Source organism: Falco cherrug, chromosome 1, assembly GCF_023634085.1.
Source record: "Falco cherrug isolate bFalChe1 chromosome 1, bFalChe1.pri, whole genome shotgun sequence".
NCBI classification, from domain to species: Eukaryota; Metazoa; Chordata; class Aves; order Falconiformes; family Falconidae; genus Falco; species Falco cherrug.
Window position 1 is genome coordinate 5,721,296 of NC_073697.1, and position 23,021 is coordinate 5,744,316.

Consider the following 23,021-nt stretch of genomic DNA (forward strand, 5'->3'; position numbering starts at 1 on the left):
ATGGGGCTATTACTGTTCTGTTTGGATAGTCCCTAAAAAACTCATATGCAAATAATAAATAGTGGTTATTGCTAGGAAATCAGTGTGCTTTATCAGGTAAAATCTACTGAAGTTGTAATGTTTTTAAAGAGATGGTGCCTTGAACAAGCCAATTTCTCAATGGAAACTGCTGAAATAAGTGTCAAACTATTTCATTTTTGTCAAAGACCTATACCACCTTTTGAACTACGAAAGTTTCAGGATGGCAACAATGCCACAAAAATTACTGTCCTAGACTCCGTTTTCCATTAAATACCTAGATTCAGTTTGAATCAGTGCTCACTCTTAAAAACAAATTATTTTGTAGGTTAAAAGGAACTCATCTGCCACCTTTACATTTTCAGGTGGTATTCCAAAACCACCTTAAACTTTTGAACTCCAGGACAATGAGCCAGCAGGTCACACACTGTTTGTTGATATAAATTCATTCTAACTCCCATGCGTAAAAGGAAATTCACCCGAAGAATAGTTTGCCTGGTAGGGGGTATGATGAACCCAGCACTGGGGGAACCTGTGGTGTAACCAGCTCCTCCCTGAGCGAGGCCAGTGGTGGAGTCAACCCCTGTACAACTTCCCAGAAGAAAATGTTGCCGTTGAGCACCAAGTGTTAAAACATCCCACTGGTGACCCGGTCATGGCAAAGTATTTGCTGGGCCTTGTTTCTCCCTTGTTGGTGTAGATTACAAAGGCAGGCTCTCTTGTCTGCCCATCAGGCCGGGTCAAAGGCACTTGGTCCAGGAAATGAATTCATGCTGAGACAGAGTGAGGAAAGGCTGGTTTGTTTTTCCTTTGACATGCAGCTATTTTCCCCTGTCTGTGCTTTCCTCTTTTAGTCAATATGAGCATGGAACAAATGTGACAGGCAATGGATGTCAGGAGAATTTTTCTCTCCTCTGTTTCCTGCGTGGTCTGGCTTCTTAACCTTCCTGGAAGAAGTTCAGGTGGCTAAACAGAATGGGAGGACAGTGCTGGAGGCGCAGGGGCAGCAGCTTTGCTAAGGAGGCATGAGGAGGAGGAGGAGGAGGACGAGCCTCCAAGGAAGCACGGCACTAGCAAAGTAGGGATTGCCTTAGGGCTGTGGGCTTTGGCTGGGGAACTGATGCCAGCTCAGAGGCTTATAAGCCATTGCAGACTTGGGGTGGGAAGGCTTGTGCTGCACAGGACCAACAGAGGCTGTTTGGTTGCTTTCCTAAGGCAATCCCTCCTGGTGCCAGCTCTGCTGACACCTCTGTGTGTGAGCACACATTTGGGGATGACAGGTCTCTTGTCGACTCTGAAAGAGCAGCTTCTCAAAAGAGCTTTTGTCTGGAGCAACTGCCCAGACAGCTGGGCAAACCCCTGTCAGTCTGCCCCGTGTTTTCTTTCCCAAAAGCAATACCCAACCTTAGGCTGGAGAGCCAGGCTCTGGCTGCCTCACCCGAGATGCTCACGGTGTTCTCAGAATAACACCACCATCAACATGAGCTTGGCAAGTGCCACAGGGAACTCGTAGGAGGAAACAACATGGATCTGTGAGCAGCGTTGTCAGTTGCTTTCCCAGCAGTGTGCTTGCAGAGTTGTCATCTGAAGCAGCACTGGCAGTATTCAACCTGTATTGGCAGACTGCAGAGATTGCAGCAGCCCTGGCTGCTTGCACCCGCCTCTGCAACTGTCTGCTCGTGGAGAACAGCTGAGTGAGCCAGGGTGGGTGGGAAGCGAGAGGAGAACCTCTGGTGACCTTCAGTGGAGCCCAGCAGGTCTAGGCTGGCACAACAGCACAGCAAGACTAGTGACTTCAGTAAGCCCCTGCGCTCGAAGGCGCACAGCCTGGGCTCCCGCGGGGAAGACTAAGGGCTTGGTGTGACCTCCCCTCGCCAAAGAGCAGGGAGACAAGGTGAGGTGGGACAGGAGAGGCGGTTTCCTGGTGGCCCTGGCTGATCCCCATGACGGGAGGTAGCACTGGTCATGTACCTGAAGGCACTGGGGTTGGCACACCAGGGGGGCTGTGGGCGGGCATGCGGGGCAACGCTGGCCGCAGGCTCCATGCACAACAACTTGTGCCCTGGGAGCCAGCAGGCCACCAGCCAGGGCCCGGGAGCTGGCCCTGAGCCTGCGGACACCACCCACACCACAGTGTCCCCTTTGTTTTTGGTGGCCACGAATCCCGAGGCTGTAGCTGCGTTTCCTACACCTCCTGGGAGGACGTGGGATTTTCCTGGCTGCGGGGCAGGGGACGGCTGCGAAAGGCAGCGAGAAGCTCTGCAGGCTGGGCCAGTGACTCAGCTGCTGGCAATGGGCAGGGGACAGTACAGACGGGCTTCCCCCTCTCCGGCTGTGCAGCAGCCTGAGCCACTGTGCCTTTGCAAACCTTCATCCTTTTGCTTTTCCACCCTGCTCTTTGTATTTTATAAAAAAAAAAAAGAAAAAAAAGAAATGTGGGTTTCTTTGTAACAGTTGGACGTGCATTTATCATTCACCCCATGCTGGATGCATGCGTGTGCGTGCACACACATACTGTATACCCACACACAGATCTTGCAATCATACCATTGTTGGAGTTTCATGTACTTCTGACATGCAAAAAGTACAAATGTGAGCATACGTTTAGAAGCTTCACTTGGGAAGAGCAGGGGATTTGCTGTAATATTTTAGTCCCAAACAGGGAATGGATCCGTGCACTGTAGAGTTGTCTCTCTACATTTTGTTGAACACTGTATTTGTTCCTAATATGAAGGAGGAAGCTGAAAAATGGCCACGTAAGGAATATTGTTACCAAACACTAATCTCAACTAGGGTAGTTTTCTGCTAAGAGAAAATAATTGTCGTTTTGCCACCTGTTTTACCTGTTATTTACAAAAAAAACACCAGAGGCAAACAAACTAATTTCGCCAGCAGGAGATACCCTAACTGGTTTGGAGAAACGAGCACATGATTTTTATTTTAAAAGTATTTCATTCCTTTCATCACAGTCATTTCTGCAGAAACACAGTCAGAAATTGCTGTGTAGGAGTATGGATTTCTGGTAACAAGGCCACCTACGCAAATCCACCGCAGGAAATAGGAAGCCCGTACCTAAAGCCTTCATTGTCTAGGGCCCAATTCTGCAAAAGTGCTAAGCACCGCTTAGTCCTGCTGAAGACAACGGGAATAGATGATGCTGAGCAGGAGGTGGTCAGGATTGAACCATCCTATATCTTGACTCGGTGAGTCATAGTATTGCATGGCATTTGATAGTCAGGAGAATTCTGACTCTTTGTGCAAAAATCCCCACATAATAAATGGTATCCTGCTGAATACATCTATTGCACCTTGCTTTGGTACTAGGAAGCATAAGAATACTGGTTTCTTCCCACCACCTTCCTAAAAACTTTCATTTCTGGGAAAAAGCTTCTTTAATTTTGATACATAAGCATTTTCAAATATATCTTCTTTTGGATTTGTAATATTACTATTTTTAATACTGTAAGCAATAATAAAATTGTTTTCTGCAGAAGGATCCTAAGCATTTACTTCACCCAGGCAGTTTATCAGGATTCGACAAAGAATATTTATTTATTTTGCAGCACGAACAGATATGATATTCAAACCTCTCGGCCATTTTGTTGAGCACTTTATTTGTTCCTGATATGAAGGAAGAAGCTGAAAAATGGCCACGTAAGGAATATGGTTACCAAACACTAATCTCAACTAGGGTAGTTTTCTGCTAAGAGAAAATAATTGTCGTTTTGCCACCTGTTTTACCTGTTATTTACAAAACCATAGGTCTGCTCTAGGTGGCCTGTACCTTCACTGACATGGAGTTTTTCATCTAGAAAAAAATCTTCTGTTTTTGCAAAGTGTACCTGTTGTTCCACAAGTAACAGATGAGACTACTACAACTGAAAAAATATTTGAAAAATAATCTTTGTTCACTTACTGTGCTCATTTGGTGGTTTTAAACAAAGCTGGTTTCTGTTTCCTTGTGTAACTGATTAGCCATCAGGAACTGAGTAATTGAAAAAGAGCTTTACCAATGGTGACAGGGAGAAACGCTTTGAAAATTATGGGCTTTAACATTTTATTTAAACAGGACCAGCAGTCCTGCCTACTCAGAGTTGCAGAGAGGGCTCACCAGAAATCTGAAATTGAATTAATAAAAGAAATCCAGATGTTGGGTTTGGTGGATTTTTTTTTAAGATGTAAATGATAAGTTCTCTGTGACCCATTTTTTGGACCTCATCAATATGTGAGTCCCATAATAATTTAGTTAACTTGGTAGGAAAAAAACAACAAAAGCCCAAACTTTGCTAAATTTATCTAAAAAACAAACTTTGCTAAATTTATCTATCTCCCTTTCCAAAAGGAGCTATTCTGCAGCAGTCATCTTTGACATCACGTAATTGAATACATTGTATGGACTGATTGAAACAAAGCATTCAAGAGAGATGTGGAAACCGTGCATCTGTAGATTTCTTCTTTGACTGATCGTGGCATAAGCTATCTAAAGAGAAAACATCTGAATCAGTCACCTTAGCTTTTGTTTTAACATGGGGAACACAGACCTTTAAAAACTGAAATTGAAATGATCTGGTACCATGTTTTTAGAAGTCGGTATAAATGACGCTTTTTTTTGTAGTGAAATACTTTCTAGTGTTTATAAATCAGATCTGCAATGTTTGCAGTCAGTTTTCCCTTGATATTTAGATCTTTCATGGTACTTCTCGTTTGGAAGTCTGAAATAATTTACAGGAAAGTATGTGTCTTTTCTCTATGTTAAGAGTATTGAGCAGAGGCAAGTGAAGAAGGAACCATACTAGGAAGGAACTTTAGACAATAAATAGCATGCATGTGTAAATTTTGCTGCTTTTGTTTGTGCTAAACTATTTTTGAGGAGAGCGTGCTTTGAAATATCATTGAAAATGGGCTAGGTTAGCTGTTGCATTTGTTTCCCATGGACAACTTTTTTTTTTTCTCTTTGTTTAATGTTGGGAGGGTGCTTTTGATAGTGAAACTCATGGCATTTCTAGATGCAGTCAGAAGCTTTCAAAGGAAATACCTTTGAAAAAACAACCTGTCTGTTGCAGACCCCGAACCTGGTACAGAGGCTTCCCAGGCCAATTCCCACAGCCCTTGCTGGCCCAGTGGGATTTTCACTCCAGGGAAATAACAGCTAGGCTTTGGCTCCACAACTCTACAGTAGACGGATCCATTCCCTGTTTGGGACTAAAACGTAACAACAAAACCCCTGCTCTTCCCGAGTGAAGCTTCTAAACGTATGCTCACATTTGTACTTTTTTGCACGTCAGAAGTACATGAAACTCCAATAATAAGATTGCAAGATCTGTGTGTGGGTATACAGTACGTGTGTGCACGCACATGCATGCATCCAGCGTGGGGTGAATGATAAATGCATCTCACACTGTTACAGCTGTGCCCAGAATATAGCACGTCTGCGGCCCAGGTTTGACAGCTTCGCTTAGTTCTCAATCCCTACGTCAAATCTAATTCGGACAAGCAAAAAAAATTGACTCGAGCAATTTCAAGTTCAGGAATGAGCAGTAGTCAGAACACCAAAGAGGGCAAGAACTATAGTTTTGGGTCTCCAGCTCCACTCCAGTGGACCCCTGAAATCAGCAAGGGCTGAGGCTCTCGAAGGTAGGGACCTGGGATGCACTGCTCACACACGCTACGCTGCACTGCACGGGAGTGGGTTTGTCACGGGCCAGCTCTGCTGGGCTCCCAACTCAGCAGAGAGATTTGGATCATCACTTTAAGCCTCTTTGTCTGTACTGCTTAAGGAATTTGGGCACATATAAATGAGGTTTTGAAATATTGAACTTTGTAGGTCCTCTGTCTTGCTCCACCCTAACTCCATGTCTCTTCCTCACCGGCCCACGGTATTTTTCCAGCAGTAGATGACAGCTGTCAAGCTCTTGATATTCTCAGTTGCCTTTAAGCAAAGGCAGGTGCCCACCTATCGTACTTTTGATCTCTGCCCTGGCAGTTGCCTGAAAACGTATTTATTGATCACACTCCACCGCGCAAGGCCACTGGAATAAGACACATCCCGATGCAGACAGTATCCTAAAGGTCAACACACTCACCTTGTGGCCAAGAGTCTAATTCTCATATCCTTGTTCCTCTTGACTAGAAGCAAAGCCACAATTCCAGCTTTCCCACATCCCGAAGGAGGGCCACAAGCATCCTGCAGCGGGTCTGGCTTTATGTGTCTGCTTGAAGTGGTTCCATTTGATAGCAATATTCCCAAAGAGAAATAAACTCTACAGAGCAGTGGTCAGAGCGCTCAGGGGGACTGTGTGAAAAGCAAGTTCAGTTCTCTGCTCCCCCGAGAGCCTGTCTGTAATAATTGATACAGAGTGGGAGTTTCAGAAAGTGTGGTTTGGAGGTTTAGCTTTGAACAACCAACTAATAATTATAGCATTTGCACTTGAGTTGTATAAGAAGCCTTGTGTTCCTTTTTCAGAAAAAGGTTATTGTGTCCAACCGCATATTTCAAGCCCCAGCTGGATGGTGTTTGTTAGCCTACTTTCAATCGTCATTAAAAGCCACAGAGGAGGGAAATAAGCATCACTCATCTTACACATTAGTAACTGGATGCCCTCTAGCGAGACTGCAATGCTCTCAGACCAGCTCTCTATTCCCTTATAAGAGGGAAAGACTTTTACATCTTTCCTTAATGTAAAAATTTATGAGTGCATCCTGTAGTTAAGCGGAGTGTGCAATGCCCACTGAAAGCAGAATTTTATGCCTGCTCAGCAGAGGCTTGCACAGAAATTTCGGGCTGTAGCGAAGGGGCAGTCCTGGCCTTCTGTTCACAGAATGGTTCAGAGGGGCGTCTGCGTGCTCACCCTGGGCATCGGCACACAGTCCTGTTGGTTGGGGTGACTGTCCGCTCACAGCTACGCTTATATTGGTATATATGACAAAAAGGAAGCCATCTCTGCAGAATTATCCTCACAGAGTTTTGTCCTGGATTCAGCCGGGATGGAGTTAATTTTCTTCTCAGTAGCTGGCGCAGCGCTGTGGTTTGGATTTGGTGGGAGAACAAGGCTGATAACACACTGATGTTTTTAGTTGTTGCTGGGTGATGTTTATACCAAGTCAAGGACTTTTTGGTTTCTCAGGCCCTGCCAGCGAGAGGGCTGGGGGGGGCACAAGAGACTGGGAGGGGACACAGCTGGTACATCTGACCTGACAGCTGGCCAAAGGGATGTTCCATACCACAGAAGGTGATGCTGAGTGTATAAACGAGGGGGGCGTTGGCTGGGGACAGCTGGTTGCTGCTGGGGGGCTGGCTGGGCATCGGTCAGTGGGTGATGAGCAACTGTCTTGTGCATCGCTTGGTTTCTTTTCTCCCTTCCCTTTGGATTTTATTCCTCTCCCCTTCTCCCTCCGTTTCATTATAATTGTTGTTTATTATTGTTATTGTTGTTGTTATTATTTTATTTCAGTTATTGAATTGTTCTTATCTGAACCCATTAGTGTTCCCCAGTTCTCCTCCCCATCCCTCTGGGGATCGGGGGAGTGAGTGAGCCGCTGTGTGGTACTTAGTTGCCAGCTAGCGTTAAAGCATTGCAGGTTTATTTCCTCAAGCATTAGGGATCATCCCAGCCCACGGACCAAGCAGTTTGTTTGCTCCCCTGCACCAGGAGGCACGTGGGTTGCTCCTGCCCGGTCACTCGTGTTGAAGGATGTCTGAAGAACACCCCTAACTATCTGATTGTTTGCTCTCCCTGCCTGATTTTTGTAAAACGTGTCAGACTGCTGCAGCTAGTTTCTGTTAGCATATGTAACTAGGTTTTCAAACAAAGCTTCTGTTGTCAAGCATCTCAGAACCAGCGTTTTTCTCATCTTCGTTTGTTACTATCTGTGTGAGGAAACAAAAGTCATTTTGAAACAAATATAGCAGGGAGAACAGGTTCTGAGCGAGCAGGAGGGCCACTGGCAACAGTACTTGGCTCAGTCTCAACGGTTCCAATTTGGCTTTAACACTGACGTTTTGGGAAAATGGATGCCTGCAAACGTGCTACTTAAAAGGCAATACATCGTACCGATGTGCTTGCAAAGATTGCCAAAAGTACCAGCCAGCGCATGGAATCGATTTAAGTAGTATGGTACTGTAGAGTTTTTGTTGGAGTCATAGAAAGATTTAACCCGTGTCAGAAAAATGTGTGCTGCCAGCATTTCCATGTGTCAAATGTGGCAACGGCGATTTCTAGCCCAGAGCAGGTTCCACTGCCTGAGTTTTTCTCAACATCCATTTACGCTATCCCGGCATATTTAAAAGCAGATGTAGTGTGACAATATTTGATTTATATGAACTCACTGAGGTTTCCAAGGAATTAATACTTAACATTTCAAACATGTGGTGTGACTTCACCAGGCAGTTTGCAGGACATGGCAGTTATTCTTCAAGACTGTAAATGGCCAAATTGAATATTTTAATATTAAATGCCACATGCATTTATTGAAATATTTGGGCTCTGTTAGTAAGACTCTTGGCACACGAAAGTACACAAAGGGTTTCTTTTGTTGCTTTCCCCACATCCTCTTTTAAATACCAAGATTAGGCTTACCTGAGAAGAAGCCATTATTTTTCTGCAGTGTCAGAAGTTGACTCTGTGCTTATTGCTCTGAAACAAACCCACACCTAGTGAAGAGAGAGCATAGCACTAGTTGCCAGTTAACTGCATGAGCACCTCAAGCAATGCAAGCTTCTGCTAGTCTTTTGCAATCACACGTGCCTGGGCAGCCTGCAGCTTTACGTGCGTCTGGCACGGGTCTAACTGCACAGAAGTGCTGCCTTTATCCACTTTTCACTGTGGTGTGATAAGAAAGCACAACTGTCCAGTGCCTCAAGTCACCAGCTCAGATTACTGGAAACATCTTTGCACACTAGAGAGTAACATTTTGTTTTGGTTTCTTCTCTAAAGCCAACAGAAGATTTGCTGTACTGTGGGACTGGCTGTACTGTGGTACCAAGAAATGGTAAAGAACTTAAAAGTTGCACAGGGGAGATAACAGAAAAGGTTAGTTAAAAATTGCCATGCAATTGGCTTATTTCGGATTACAACTTGTAATTTTTTTCTCTTGAACTATTTCGTATTTTATTCAAAGCCCAGTACATCTTCATTTACAAACATTTTTCATTGGAAGTCATTTGCAATACTATCTCCCAAGAAGCTATCACCCTTAACAATGATTTGACATTTAGGTGCTTGCCAAATACACACCGCAGTTCCACTTTCCTTTTCGTACAGTATCTGGCTGGCACAAACACTCAAACTGAAAACCAGGCTTCGCTGATGACGCAGAAGGAAGGATCTCAGCTGGATGCACATGTTGCAGCATCCGAATTGCAGCCACCTGAGGGGAATTTGCAAATGCCAGGTAAGAACCCAGCCTCTCTGTCAGCATGAAGGGGAAAAGGGATGCCCAAGATGAGGCTCACAGCCACCTGCCTTCCCCTCCCCCCAGAGCTGCTCAGGTCGGTCTGTAGGGAACATTCAGCACAGTTGTGGCAGAAGCCTCCCCCTCTGCACCAAGTGCCCGTCAGTGCGCACTCACAATGATGACCACTTGGACTCGGGTGCCTTGAGGGATGGGTCCTTTCACGCAAGGCAACCTGAATCACCGCATGGCCTCCTTTTTGGTGCTTTAGGAAACCAAGTCTCCTGGAAGAGACTGAGCCCTTCCCAGCTCTTATTTTTGAGAACAGGGTGAATGGGAGGAGGAGAGGAGTGCAAGTGTCTCCTCCAGTGAAACCCTCCCCATTCAGGGCAAGCTACTTGAGTAGGCACTAGAACAGAGTCCGTGAAAAAGTCTGCTGGGTACCTTCCCAGTTCATTGATCTGAGTCACTTTCTGCAGCGCAACAAAAGGATGAAATTCCAGAATGGGCAGTTCAGCACCTGTTCCTCACACAAAGCTAACTCTGAGTTCTGCCATTGGCTTCAGTCAGGCTCCTTTTCCTCCACCATGTATAGAAATGTAAAAGATAAAAATCTAGAAGGGACAGGAAGGATTCACAAGGGCACTGAAAATAATTCACAGAACCACAGTATACTGTGCTTTAAGTTGTCACAGTTGTGCGATACTGCTGCGTTAAGTTGTCATACTCAGTGCACGTGGCTGAAGAGGGGGCAAGGTACCCCTCACTATCATGTGAACTAAAGCAGCATGAGACACTTGTTCTATTACATTAACAGCTGCAAATTTTGTGCTGATTCAGCCCATGCTCAACATTCCAGACTTAAGAGATTAATGGGCAAACCAGAAGTAAGATTTCATCATTGAGTATACAGGATAGGTATGATGGTGTGGTTTTTTCCTACCTTCAGAAGTCAGGTAACGGTATTAGAACAGGAAGAGAGAAGTGACGTGCATCATAGGTAAACAGCAGTCATCAGTCTGTGGCGGCATTTAAAAAAGTACTGTCACTCTAATAGGCTCTGGGATTCCCCATAATCAACTAGAACTTCAAATTTCCCTTTCTGAATATAAGTGGTTAGTCCTAGAAACTTTTAATCAGCATAGTGGAAGAGGAATTATACGATAGACTCCTGCACCTAAGAATTTCTCTCTTTAGAAAGAAAAGATAAATGAAAGTGAAAATATACTTGGTGAACCATTTAACACTTTAAAATTATCTTTGAAAAGTTAGTTTTCACAGTAAGCACACCAAGTTACAAAGCACCCAAAATCCTTAACTTGCAAAACAGTTTTATTTCACACTTATACAAATTTAATAGACATTTTAAAATGCTTACAGCACTATAGGCTACATCTACTGCCACTGAGTATGGTAATAGAGGACTTCACAGGTCTCTCAAGTTTTCCAGGGTCCTACACAATCCCTGTTCTCTCACAGGTTTAAGCCTACCTCTGTACATGTCAGGGTCTGCTTAGAGTTGTTCAAAGGACAAAACTCAGAGGACTGGGGCAAACTGGGGCAGAATGTGCCAGGTCTGCACCTGCATGCAGAGAATGTAAATGAGCACTTCTCCTTTCTGCTCCTGAAACTAATTCTCCCCCTGCTGGGAGAAGAGCTAATTAAGGAGCTGGCTATTCCTTTCTTCTACAAAGCTCGTTAGTTCTGTCAAGTAGCAGAAGCTGTCTGAAGAAAGGAGGGACCTGAATGGATACTGGTGAAATACCATTCTCTCCTTCCTCTTCCCTCTGAACCCTTCTGGCCTTTTGCTACCACTGTGAGCAGTAACAAATGCACCTTCAGGCACCTTATTAGAAAGAGAGTGGTTTAGGGTTATACCATTTGCCTGCAGTTTTGAAGCTGATTGTCTGCTTAGGACCCAAGGACAAACTCTCCTGCAGAACCACGTAATCAGATGTCACATTCTGTGCCACCGCTCGGTCACCATAACACAGAAGGAAGTGCGGCTCTCCAGTAAGTCCTAGATTGACAGTGTATGCAGGAAATTAAGAAAATTAAGGTACTCCTAAAAAAAAAACCCACCACAAACCTGTGATGTCTGAAACTACCTTGGATTGCATGGATCTCAATATATTCAGTGTTCCACAGATGTCCGAAGCGAGCTGTTTTTTCACTTCTGATGTGAGTCCTCCTTGCAACTTAACTGTAAACACCCAAAGACATAATTTACTGTCATGCACCATAGGACTGAACTTAGGTAGCCAAAATCCTTGCATAACAGCAGCTCTGTAATGTCTTGGGAATAAGAACAGTGGCACCAGATGTTTAATGGTCATACAGTAATCTCTGATAATCCACACAGGACAGGTAACCTTCAAGTAAACTAGGTTTCAGATCATCAGATAAAGAGAACGTCTACTGATGGCACACAGCTCCAAATGAAGAACCAAATCTGGTTATCTATATTTGCTTCCCATTAGGTCCAAAAACAAGTTGCCATGGGAACACAGCGTTTCATACAGAAATAAAGACACATACGCAATTGGGTTTAGAGTCTTTCATGGAAATAAACAAAAGACAAATACCAAAAGATAACCTAAAAGTCTTAAAAGGAATAAAAATACTGCGCTTGTACCTTCATTCTGTAGCCCTGGGAAAGTCAAAAGCAGCCTTTCCCAGCAGCAGTGGGAATCTTTAAACCTCAGGTGAAATGTCTTCTAGTTGAATAGTTAAATAGCTGAAATACAGTGTTCTTTATCCAAAATGGCAGTCAATTAAATTGTCGAGGAGAAGGGACCCTGCCTTGTAAGGGCAGTTCATCCTTCCTTTTCACTTCTGCAATATCTCATTTTAACAGTTCTGGGTAGTGAAGCCCCCCTTCGCCAATTAACATTGCTGAAAAAAGAAGAATGAACCAAAAATCTATCCTTTCAGAATTTATATAGCAGAAAATATGCAGGAGACACAAGCCCAGTTTTTAAGTCTTCTCTAGGTTATCTTTTGGAGCAGCTGTACAGCAAAGCAACAAATATTAATATAAGCTAGTTTTCTTCATGATTCTCAAAAATTCTTGCTCACTCACTTCTCCATCTCCATCTCGATCAGCTTCATCAATCATTTCCTATAAAACACATTTTACATTTGATCAGGCATGGGGCTCTCAACACAAGATCTTCCATTCATGAAACAACAACAAATCAGAAGCTCTTCATGTGAAAACATAACCATGTATTTGATTGCCCTTCATATTTCTGACCTCTCAGCCCTTTTTGCATAAGCATAAACTTCTACCCAATCCTTAGCATCCTTAGCATCGGTCTGTGCCTGTTAGAAAAGCTCTGGCAAATCAGAATTTACCTGAAGTTCTTCATCTGTTAAATTTTCTCCCAGCTCCTTGGCAACCCTTTTCAAGTTTTTGAATGAAATTTTTCCTGTTCCATCATCATCAAATAATCTGAAAGCTTTCAAGATTTCTTCTTTTGAATCCTTTTCACTCTAAAACAAGAGTAAAATGTATGCTAATTAGAAAACACCTGCCACAGAGATACTCCTTTTCAGTATTTTTTTATAGTGTCACAAGAATTTCTGCTAAGGATTCTTACCATTTTTTGCGTCATCATTGCCAAAAAGTCTTCAAAGTCAATGGTGCCACTTCCTTCTTTGTCAATATCTGCTATCATTTTCTTAATTTCTTCCTTCTTTGGCTCAAAGCCTAAAGCACGCATCGCAACCTGCTCCAAAAAACAATTCTGTTAGGAGGCCACCAGAACTGTTGTCTGAGTAGCTGCACTAAAGCTTGGTTAATTTCCTTGTCCAAAATCGTAATAATAACTTACTGCAATGAAAACATCTTGGTAATCTCTTACCAGCTTGTTTTGTTTTCCCGAACAGTAACGGTGTAGCCTTCATATTCTTGACCCAGATATTTTTTCTCATTAGATCCATGTGGAACATGGATATATTTCTAAAACTAAGAGGAACGTTTTGTGTCTGAATTAGGTAAAGGTTCCAATTTACATAGTTCCTAAGGTGACTGGATTACAACTTACACAATCCAGTACACAGAAAGAAATCCGTATGGATAGCTCTTGGCACTTCTGGCTAGGTGGTGGGAGGGGGGGGCAGGAGGGGGTGGGAGCTGACAAGCAAAGACTGACTGCTGTGCTAGCTGAGGAAGAGAAAAGAGAAAAGCAAACCTTCCGAGCCTTACCCAGAGCAAGCAAACTATTACTGTAAAAACAGCCGTGTAGATTGTGGTACAAATGCTTAATATTAACATGGTTTAAAACCAGGCTCTGGCATTTCACCAGCCTAGAACAATGATTTTGCTACTTGGGTGTTTATTAGTAATTTCACAGTCCTGGTGTGCCAGATGATTACAGCATATTTAATTCAGAGACTGAAGTTTCAAGAACATGTAACTAGAGGAAGATTTTAACTGTGAACATTCTTTCTTCCTGTATGCTTGAGTGGAATCAATAGTTAATACTAGGCAGAAATTTTCTCACTAAATGCTTTTCTACTGGAAAGTGCCAACTCACCAGAAACTTATCATTTAACTGAAGTGTGTTTTCTGACCAGTTTCTTGCAATGGGACAACTGAAAACGTTCTGTTTTGTCTTTCAGAGGGGAACACTTTCTGTTGTAAAATATCCATTATTTTGATTAATTTTGAAAAAGAAAAACATAGTATTAAATGGTTGGTGTGAAAACATTTCAGTCCATTTTAAGTACTATATTTCAACATGTATCATCTGTACTCAGAGAACACGCTCTCCTTAACCAAGCAAAGTACTTCCAAATAAATCCTGAGATAAGCCATAGGCTTAGGTAACTCATGCTTCTAGGTTACATATGCAGAAATTGAGGCAGAGTGTGTGTATGTGAAAAATCAAGATCATGGAGATAATTAAGATAAAAGGCTAATGCTTAAATAAAGATCAGACACATAAAAACATAGGCAGAGAACCAAGAATAATCTTCCCCCTTGTACTACTGTGTGTACACATGTGCATGCACACACATGCACAACCTGAACTGCTACTGAAATGCAACTCAGATCTCTGTGTTCTTTTTTTAAATTAAAAACCAGGTAAATTTTTGATCACATACAGGAAAATATGGTTCTGTCTTTCCTGAATGCATGCAAAACCTGTGTGTTTATTTCTGAGATGAAGAAAAAATTTGATACAATGACATTCACCACAGAACAAAAGTGCACTTCCTAGAAACAATTACCTTGGCCAGTCATGTAAACTGAAATGTGTACTGTGTGTACCTAAACAGAGGAACTGTTTAGTTCCTCTAATGCTCAGCCATTCAAAGCTATCTGACCTACTGTCCATGTATTAGAGAAGCCTGTCTGCTCTGAAGTATTACATACACGGCTTTCTCAGATTAACCATGCAGGACACCTCAGATTCAGTTATGACAGCAAGCCATTACTCTTGTTTGTACTCCAAAAACAATTTTAGAATAGTTACGTCTGGACAAACAGAAAGAGCAGCTACGGTTTTGAGATCAAAGATACTTCCATTCAAGAAAAAAAAAAAAAAAAAGTTTGAAAACCTTCAGTTCTTTTATGTCAATTCTTCCAGATCCATCAGTATCAAACAAATCAAAAGCTTCTCTGATCTCCTGCTTTTGCTCTTCTGTAAGTTCAGGTTTCAAGCCACTTTTCTTCCGTTGGGCTGTACTTAAGCCAGGTTTTCTATAGTTGGATGCCTTCAGGAAGTGAAGGAAAGAAAACGTAAGAAATAGCCCACTCTGGGGAGAATTCAACACACAACTAAATTATAAGTAACAACAGTAAAGTTGTAGCAGAAGTATGAGACATTCTTTTGCTGCAAGTGGTAGACACTGGGTCTCTGTGCTCATTTTCTTAAGTTATTCTGGAAAGAAAACAAGCTGAAGACTTTGTTACTGGAGAATACACATTTGGGCTTAATATTTTCTGTTTTAACAAAAAGATCATCAATTAAAGCAGTGAGACCAGTAACACAGGCGGGCAGTCTCAAAATGAACACTCCACTGAGGTGACTGTGACCCTCCACACCTCTTGCTGGTTGCTTTGATGTGTCAGGAGTGACTTCACCTGGAAAACACGAGTAAATCATCCTCACTGCTAAAAAGGATGACTGTATAGAGTCTTGACTGTAAACGGGACTCAAATTCAGCTACTCCTGGAAGTCAGCAGTGAAATGGGACGTCTGAGAGCACCTGCCCTGTTGGCACAGAGTTTAATGGGAGCTGTGTAGCCACCTGCCTGGCCACCAACTAGCTGTGGAGCTAGGTAACAACATGCTGTGGTAACAGTGATGTGACCGCAAAATTTGTCCCATATGAACTAATCATGCTGAGCTGGTGCATTATTATCCAGGACAGTTCTGCGACCTTTCCTGCTTCTGGTGTAAGCTAGTGCAGTGCAGAGGGTTTCCTCCCTCCGCCCCACCTATTCAGCAGGAAAGATGCTTTCCTCTAGTACAGGTTTTCTTCTAAACCTGCAGCAGACTGATTTTCAACCCGCAGCAGACCAATTTTAGTCCTTCAGCCTTGAACTTGCACACATTCATGGAAGGAAGGGCAGTCCATCCCACCCCAGCTTTAACTGGTTGGGCTTTTAAAAAGCAAATAAAACTAGTACCAAGAAAGGAATCTGCTTTGTAGGTACTGCCAAACAATCTCTTCCTCCTGCTGCGTTGTTACTATATTTTGGCTGGGACCTCTCTTTTAAACACCCAATGCGTAACAGAGATTCTGTTTTGTTGCATTGGGAAACAAATTGTCATTTTTTAACACGATTTGTCCCTCCCAGGTTGGATTGCAAACCAACTTGTCGGGCACACCTCAGACTTTTCCCTGCTATAAACACAGGCATCACATTTTTCCACCCGCAGCAGGGGACCCAGCGAGGCAGAGGTCAGCAAGCTGTGCTCACACGAACCTGGAATACTGCGGCCGGCAGAGCCCCACGCCCTGAAATCAGGTGACATATTTTGCGATTCTTGGGAGTTTTATGGGGGCCAAGGCGGTTTTCTTTTTTTTTTTTTTTTTTTTTTGGGGGGGGGTGGTTGTGGGGGGGGGGGTTGGGGCGGAGGGGTGTGTCGGGGGGGCGGAGGGGGGTGTGGAGGGGGATCTCCTCTCACTTTCCGGCCGGGCTGGCGGCCTCCGCGCTGTTGGACGGTCCCCGCGCCAGCTCCTCACAGCCCTCCGGAGCCCCGCGGCTGCCTGCCCGCCCGGGGCCGCGGATCAGCGGGGGGCTCCGGGGCGAGACGAGCCGCGGCCGTAAGCGGGAAGGCGCAGGGAGACGTAGCCTGGAAGTTGAGGGAGGCGGCGAGGGGAAGGGGAGCCCGCGGCGAGGGGAAGAGGCTCACCATCTGGCCGCAGGGACGCCGCTCCGGCTCGGGACGGGACGGGACGGGACGGGACGGCCCTCCTCACGGCGGCGAGCGCGCCCACCGCCGCACGCAACGAACACGCTGCCCGCCCAATGAGCGAGCCGGACGTACCGGAGAGCCCGCCCCCCCCTCCCGCCCGGACCAATGGCACCCGGCGGGCTCGTGATGTCAGCGGGAGCGCGCGGCCGCTCCGTCCGGCCGGTGTACAAACAAGCGGCGGCGCTGTCCTGGCAACGGGGCGCGGCGGGGCCCGCCGTTGCCGTCCCGCCTCACGTCACCTCCGGCCGGCTGCGGGGAGCGGAGGGAACACCGGCCGAGTCGGTGAGAAACCAGCGCCCGCCTGTTGTGGGGCTGAGCAGGGGCTTTGGGCCGGTGCCGCCAGCCGGGAGGAAGCGGCCGGGCCGCCACTAGGCCTGCGCAGGGCGGCCCCGGGGCTGAGCGGCCCTGCCCGCGCCGGGGTGTCCCGGCCTCCCCGCTTTCCCCTTGCAGGCCGCGGGTGACCCGGGGCAGGTGCACCATGAACGTTTAGGTTCGGCTGCACCGATTTAGGAAGCTCTTCCTCTTCCAACACCAGTAATAGCGCTGGCTCTTAGGGCAGGTGAGTTGTGACAGTTGCCTGAACACTTGGCAGCTGAGTTGCAAGCAGAGCATCTTCTACGTGTTTCTCGCTCATTGTGCACCGGTGCTGCCACAGCGTGCCTGCATGCATGAGGGACTTTTTTGTTTGTTTTTACAGCATTTCACAGAAACAGATTAATTTGGAACACTGAGCTAAAATTTTGTTGTATTAGTTTAGCCATCGTGGTTGAGGCACTGTAAGACAAAGTAGTAAGTGTTTGGCATACCTTTTGGATCCTAGAGTTCCTCACTTGACACCCCTAAACCCCACGTGTGTAAACGTACACTGAACCTCAGGTCAGATTTTATTTTGCTTGCGGAGGCAGGTGTGAGGCAGGCAGCAGTAGCTCAGCGTGCAGGTTAGCTCAGCAGAAGCCACTGGTGGTTGGTGTCTCGGGCATGGCTGTCCTACCAGCTTGTTCCTTTGTTCTCCAGAATGCCTCCTTCTCTTTGCTGACCTCACTTTCGTTTGGCTCCAAAATTTAATTTCACTTAACCCCTTTACCATTTCCACCTCTGACTGGAACGAAAAAGAGGTAAAGAGAACAGGGGGGATGAAATGCTGAATTCTGGGTCTGCTGTATTGGTTTCTACAGCACTGGGGTAGTGTGATGTTCTGGGCAAAATAACATGCATAAAACAAAAGGGGGGGGAGCAAGTATCACACAATCCTAAATCACTTATGCCAGAGGTTGTGCAAGCAATGAAATAAGAACGTTCTTCCCTGTAAGTGCGTTTTGCAGCCATGCCATGGGTCCATTTGGTTCAGGTTTATGGATCTGCACCAGATCAGGCTGGTGACCAAAATGAACCTATATTTTTAAAGGATGAGTTTAAGCTGAAAGCAAGGGACACGGTTTTCAACTTAAACTTCAGAGAAAATTTTAATAAAACAACTTGTAATTGGCTGCACTGAGGTCTGGTGGAAGTGCATTGACTTGATAGAAAGCGCTGCGCTAACTAATCGATCTGTCTCAACTAGTCTTGGCTTCACATTCATTGAAATAAAAATGCCACCTTAATAAGGCAATGGCTCATATTACTGAGCTGAACCCTCATTTGGGACTGACTGGGGAGTAAGAAGCCCACTGTGTTGGGAAACGGAACCCCCTTTCCCACTAGTCCTTCAGTAGTTGTCTCCGATCCAAACAGCAGGATGGCCTTCTGCCCAGAGCTACATGCCAAGGACCTAGGTAGTGAGAGAGCATTACTTCACCTTTCAGCATAGCTGCTTTAGCTCTTTCCGAAATTTTGTGGAGGAAAACCGCAAATTGGTTAGTCTTTCTATTAAAACAAAAGCAGGCTGATAGTGAACATTACTAGTTGAGAACTGCTTGAATTCAGAAACAGTGATCTCGGAGAAAAAGAAAAAGAAAAAAAAAAAACCAAACACCACAAAACCAACCAAATTACTGTCTTAGTAAATCCCTAAGAGAAATTGGTTGGAATAATAAATTTTGGGGGAGTGGGGGAAATACGTTTCATATTGGATTCCATGATCCAGTGATTATTATTTAATCACCTCAATGTGTGTGTTTGTTTCAAAATAACCTGTGATATTAAACTAAGGATTCCAGTTAAGAAAAAAACCCACTTTTTTTTAATTTTATTTTTTAAATTTTTATTAATGGAAGTACTGATACAGATACATTGCACAACTAGACCATTATTACAAGATATTGCCAAGAAAAATTTTCAGAAAAATCCTTAAGAAAAACCTGGATGGAGGTTTTTTGGATGTGCATTCCTGGTGCAATTTTGAAGTCAAAAGTACCTGCTTATCTAAAAGTCCTTTTCAAGAATTGTTGATTACGGATAACCATAGACTAAAATAGACCCTTGGTGAATGATTCTTTCAATACTTCAGGATGTATCTAGTAATTGAAGGGAGATTCTGTTGTCAGTTTGGGCTAGACTAGAACTTCAGATCTGTCAGCATAGAAAGGTTATTTCTGACTGCCTACTCTGCTTTTTAAATTCACACTTTGTCTTCATTTGAGATAATACTTCTGTGGACTTCCAATAAGTGGGACGGTAAAAGAGGTTTTTTGGATTTGGAATAGCTATGCAAAGGGGCCTTTAGGAAGATGAAATAAAAGGTTTGAATCTGAGCGTAAAAGATGTATGGCTAAGGCTTCTTAATTCTTGGTGTATACTTTTTCACTCAAAAAAGAAAAAAAGAAAAGGAAGCTTTAGTTTAATTCATGTGGTCTGCCCCACAGGACTGTGGTGGGGAAGGGATTTCAAGGGAAAGATTTATTTTTGACACGTTAAAACTGAGTAGTAGATCAAAACCAAATTTGAAGTCTTGGCAGTTTGGTTTGTCAGGTATGAAGAAGTGGCATTCCTTTTCATGCTTAAGTACTGACGCATTCTAAATGGAATAAATAGAATTGGACTGAAATAAGTTTGATTATGCTTTTCCAGATTTGAAGGTTAAAGTCATTGGCATAACTATTGGTAACAAGATGGACTTCTACAGAGCACTTCTGTTCTGCACACAATTGTCCATTCTGCTCTAATGAACTTTTGCTCTAAGTAAGGCAAATAACTGAGATTCCAGATAACACGTCAGAAGAGAAATGGTAGCTCTATACAATCTGTACTGCTTCATGTTTAAGAAGCCACTGGAATTAACAGCATCTGTGCCAGCAAGAAAAAAATTCCATGGTATTTTAGCAATGCGTGATTTCAGCAACTATGTGCATCAGTGTCTCATAGTAAGTGCACAGGATGAAGAACTGCTGTGTTCAGTGTTAGATTTAAATTAATTCTTTGGTGATACGTGCTGTGGAGCACTCTGAGGATGGGGGAATAAGTTTGTGTTCTGTTCACAGATGCTGCCTGCTGCCCATGGCTTTCAGGGATGTCAATGCAAGAAGACATATCGGACTTCAGCAACTCTCATCCTTAGCATTAGCTGGAAGAACATTATTGGGGCCAATGAAATCATGCAAATTCATCGTGGATGAAAGTACCAATGAAAGCACATTGATTTGTTCTGCTGTTAGACTGCTTGAAAGTTTGGATTTAACCAGTGCTGCTGGACAGCTGCTTAATGAAACCATTCAGGCACAAAACAAGGAGTTTAAGACTGGGATGAGTACCCTGTTGTTTCTTGCTGGTGCCTGGAGCAATGCCGTAGTGGAGTGCCTTCAGCAGCATGTTCCTGTTTCAGCAATAGTATCTGTGATGTCTGAGGGCTTGAGTTCTTGCTGTGAGAGAGTCCAGTGTCTTCAAATATCAATACATGATGTAAATGAAGAACTGTGTTCTAGCAATGTTAGGCCAAATGCTTTTAAAACCAAAACTTGCCAAAGTGGATGCGACAACCTTCTGAATCCTCAGATTCTCCTGTATTTTCAGAAAGATATTTCTGCACCAGAAGAAGTAAATCCTTGTTCCCATCAAGAAGATTGTTGTAATCTTAACAAGCGCCTGGTTTCACTTTTGGCCAGCTTTGGTTCAGTAGGTCCTCTTGTCAAACCAGCGGGTGGCAAAAGTATGTCTGTGATTTCTGGAAGTGGTGGTATCGCATCCAGCTGTAACAAACAAAAGTTAACTCATAGCAGATACTTCAGCACTCAAGGAAAAAGCTGGTTTTCAAGTCAGCAGGGTAATTCTCAGGGATGCCTTTCAGGACCTTCAGCAGATCCATGTGAATGTTACGGTTTAGGACACCTGGCAATGGCTTTGAGCCATGGAAATCAAACTAGCTTGAAACTGCTACAAAGCATTGTTGCTTATCAGCGAGAAAGAGCAGAATGCAGTGGTTCTTTGCAGTTTAATACTGCAGAAATTGTGACATGCTGTTTACAGGGCCTCCCTGAAAACTATTCTTGTGTCTCCCCAGGCTTTGTCACATTAGTATCACCAGAACAAGCTGCTGTTATCAAATACTTTGAAGACAAACCTCTTCGGATTCTGCTAATGGATGGAGACCTAACTGAACAATATCGTCACTTAGGCTTTAACAGACCGCGTAACGTAAGGACTATATTGGAGCATCCTAGCCTACAGGAAGGCAGAGCAGGAGCCTTGTGGCTAAGCAGTATGTTAGATATTCTGATAAGCTTTGAAGTAAACTTGGTCTTGGTCAAAGGAAATGTGTGCGAAAACTTAATGGAAAGATGCATAGCGAACAGTATATTGGTAATTGGTTCTGTGTCTCGGAATGTGTTGTCTGCCTTTGGGGAGGTCACCCGCGCCCAGCCAGTGACATACCTCACCCAGCTGAATGCTGCTTGTGTGGGCAGTGGGGCCCAAGTGGAGCTGTGGAAGGCCTGCGATGGGCGTGCAATGGATCTGGGTGAGCTTGTGCCAGTCAGGATAAAAGTGCGAGGAATTCCCATGCTCACAGCCGTGCTTACCTCTACTGTCACTTCAAAGATGCAGCTTATTGAAGATGCGTTCTGGACTTCAGTGTATCGGCTCCATCATGCTTTAAATGATAAGAAGGTTTTTCTTGGTGGTGGTGCAGTGGAGCTCTTGTGCCTTAGTCACATTCAGATGCTTGCAGAACAGCCTTTACAGACAGCAAATAAAAATGCTGTGAACGAGTTTCATAATTCTTGGCTGGCGGCATCTGTGTCAGAGTATAAATCAGTTGTGCTCCAAGCATTAGCAAGCGGCTGGAAGCAGTATCTTTCAGTGGTTATGTGTAACACTGCAAAAGCTGCGTCGGAGTTGGAAGCATGTACCTCAGTTGATCATCACCTCAAAAAAGCAGCTGACTGTGGCTCTCCCTTAGCATATATACTGAAAGAATTTGGAAGAGGTGATCTGCTTAGGGGTGGTTCTGGTCCTTTTGCTGACCACGGAGAGGGTTTAAAGGTTTACGATAACGTTACAGCCAAGATTGAGGCATGGCGGAGAGCTCTAGACTTGGTGCTACTAGTGCTTCAAACAGATGCTGAAATTATCACAGGTCCCAAAAAGAATCAGCTGTTGAACTCACATATGTCAAATGAATATATGTTTTTATAGGACTTGCAGGCTTTATAAGTCCATGAGTCAGTGGAAGAAGTCCAGGGGCAACCTACGTTTCTTCATCATTTATAAAGCAAACATCTAGATGTGATTATGACGTTAGAATATAACAGTGAAAATCAGAATGTGAGATAGTCACAAGGTAGATAAGACTTATCATTTCTAGAAATGGGAGTTAAATAACAAACAAAAATGACTTGTGAGTTTACCTCTAACCCCAGCTGTGCATTTCTAACTACTGTCTGTGTGGACAGATTAATCCAGTCAAACTGACTTCTCCCATCTTATCTAGCAGAGCAGATGTGCAGTTCTTTTTTTTCATTATAATGAGGAGCACTGGGCAGGTGCATACATGTCAAGTCTAGTTGGAGAGAAGTTTGATACCCTGGATATGCTTATGTTCTGAACATGTGCTGTCTATATAAGGTGTTTATTCTGTAAATTTTTCTTGTTTAATGTCTTTTAATGTCTTCTAAAGAGTAGGGATTTCTTATATAACATTGGCATACTTGTGTTAAATGAAATAATATATATAACAATTTTTAATTTCTTGCTCTTTCTGTACATTGCAAATGTAAAAGTTAAACTTGCAGTAATTTGTGAGTTACA

General features: G+C 43.9%; 2 protein-coding genes across 4 annotated transcripts; one reads left to right on the forward strand and one right to left on the reverse strand.

Moving 5' to 3' along the window:
• Window positions 1-10,722: 10,722 nt before the first annotated feature.
• Window positions 10,723-16,911, reverse strand: LOC102053861 (uncharacterized). Of its 3 annotated transcripts, XM_014278048.3 has the most exons (6): window positions 16,352-16,370; window positions 14,977-15,132; window positions 13,950-14,047; window positions 13,011-13,139; window positions 12,766-12,903; window positions 10,723-12,529 (listed from the first exon to the last, which is right to left on the reverse strand). In XM_014278048.3, exons 4-6 carry the CDS (start codon window positions 13,131-13,133, stop codon window positions 12,440-12,442), a joined length of 351 nt encoding a protein of 116 aa, XP_014133523.1. In that variant the 5' UTR covers window positions 13,134-13,139; window positions 13,950-14,047; window positions 14,977-15,132; window positions 16,352-16,370; the 3' UTR covers window positions 10,723-12,439. The 3 variants fall into 3 exon arrangements, with proteins under 3 accessions (XP_014133523.1, XP_055556717.1, XP_055556718.1); XM_055700742.1 differs by lacking the exons at window positions 13,950-14,047; window positions 16,352-16,370 and adding an exon at window positions 16,782-16,911; XM_055700743.1 differs by lacking the exon at window positions 13,950-14,047 and having other exon boundaries at window positions 16,352-16,369.
• Window positions 16,912-16,980: 69 nt separating this feature from the next.
• Window positions 16,981-22,912, forward strand: BBS12 (Bardet-Biedl syndrome 12). Its single transcript, XM_055700737.1, has 2 exons — window positions 16,981-17,126; window positions 20,261-22,912. The coding sequence occupies exon 2, from the start codon at window positions 20,277-20,279 to the stop codon at window positions 22,407-22,409; it is 2,133 nt and encodes a 710-aa protein (XP_055556712.1). The 5' UTR covers window positions 16,981-17,126; window positions 20,261-20,276; the 3' UTR covers window positions 22,410-22,912.
• Window positions 22,913-23,021: the final 109 nt, after the last annotated feature.

Bases quoted from the DNA above. Each gene is read 5' to 3' on its own strand.
- LOC102053861 (XM_055700742.1), bottom strand. The intron at 12,904-13,010 runs GTAAGAATCCTT...CTCTTGTTTTAG, and splicing joins CAATGATGACGCAAAAAATG to AGTGAAAAGGATTCAAAAGA. The intron at 12,530-12,765 runs GTAAATTCTGAT...TGTGTTTTATAG, and splicing joins TAACAGATGAAGAACTTCAG to GAAATGATTGATGAAGCTGA.
- BBS12 (XM_055700737.1), top strand. From the start codon at position 20,277: ATGGCTTTCAGGGATGTCAATGCAAGAAGACATATCGGACTTCAGCAA.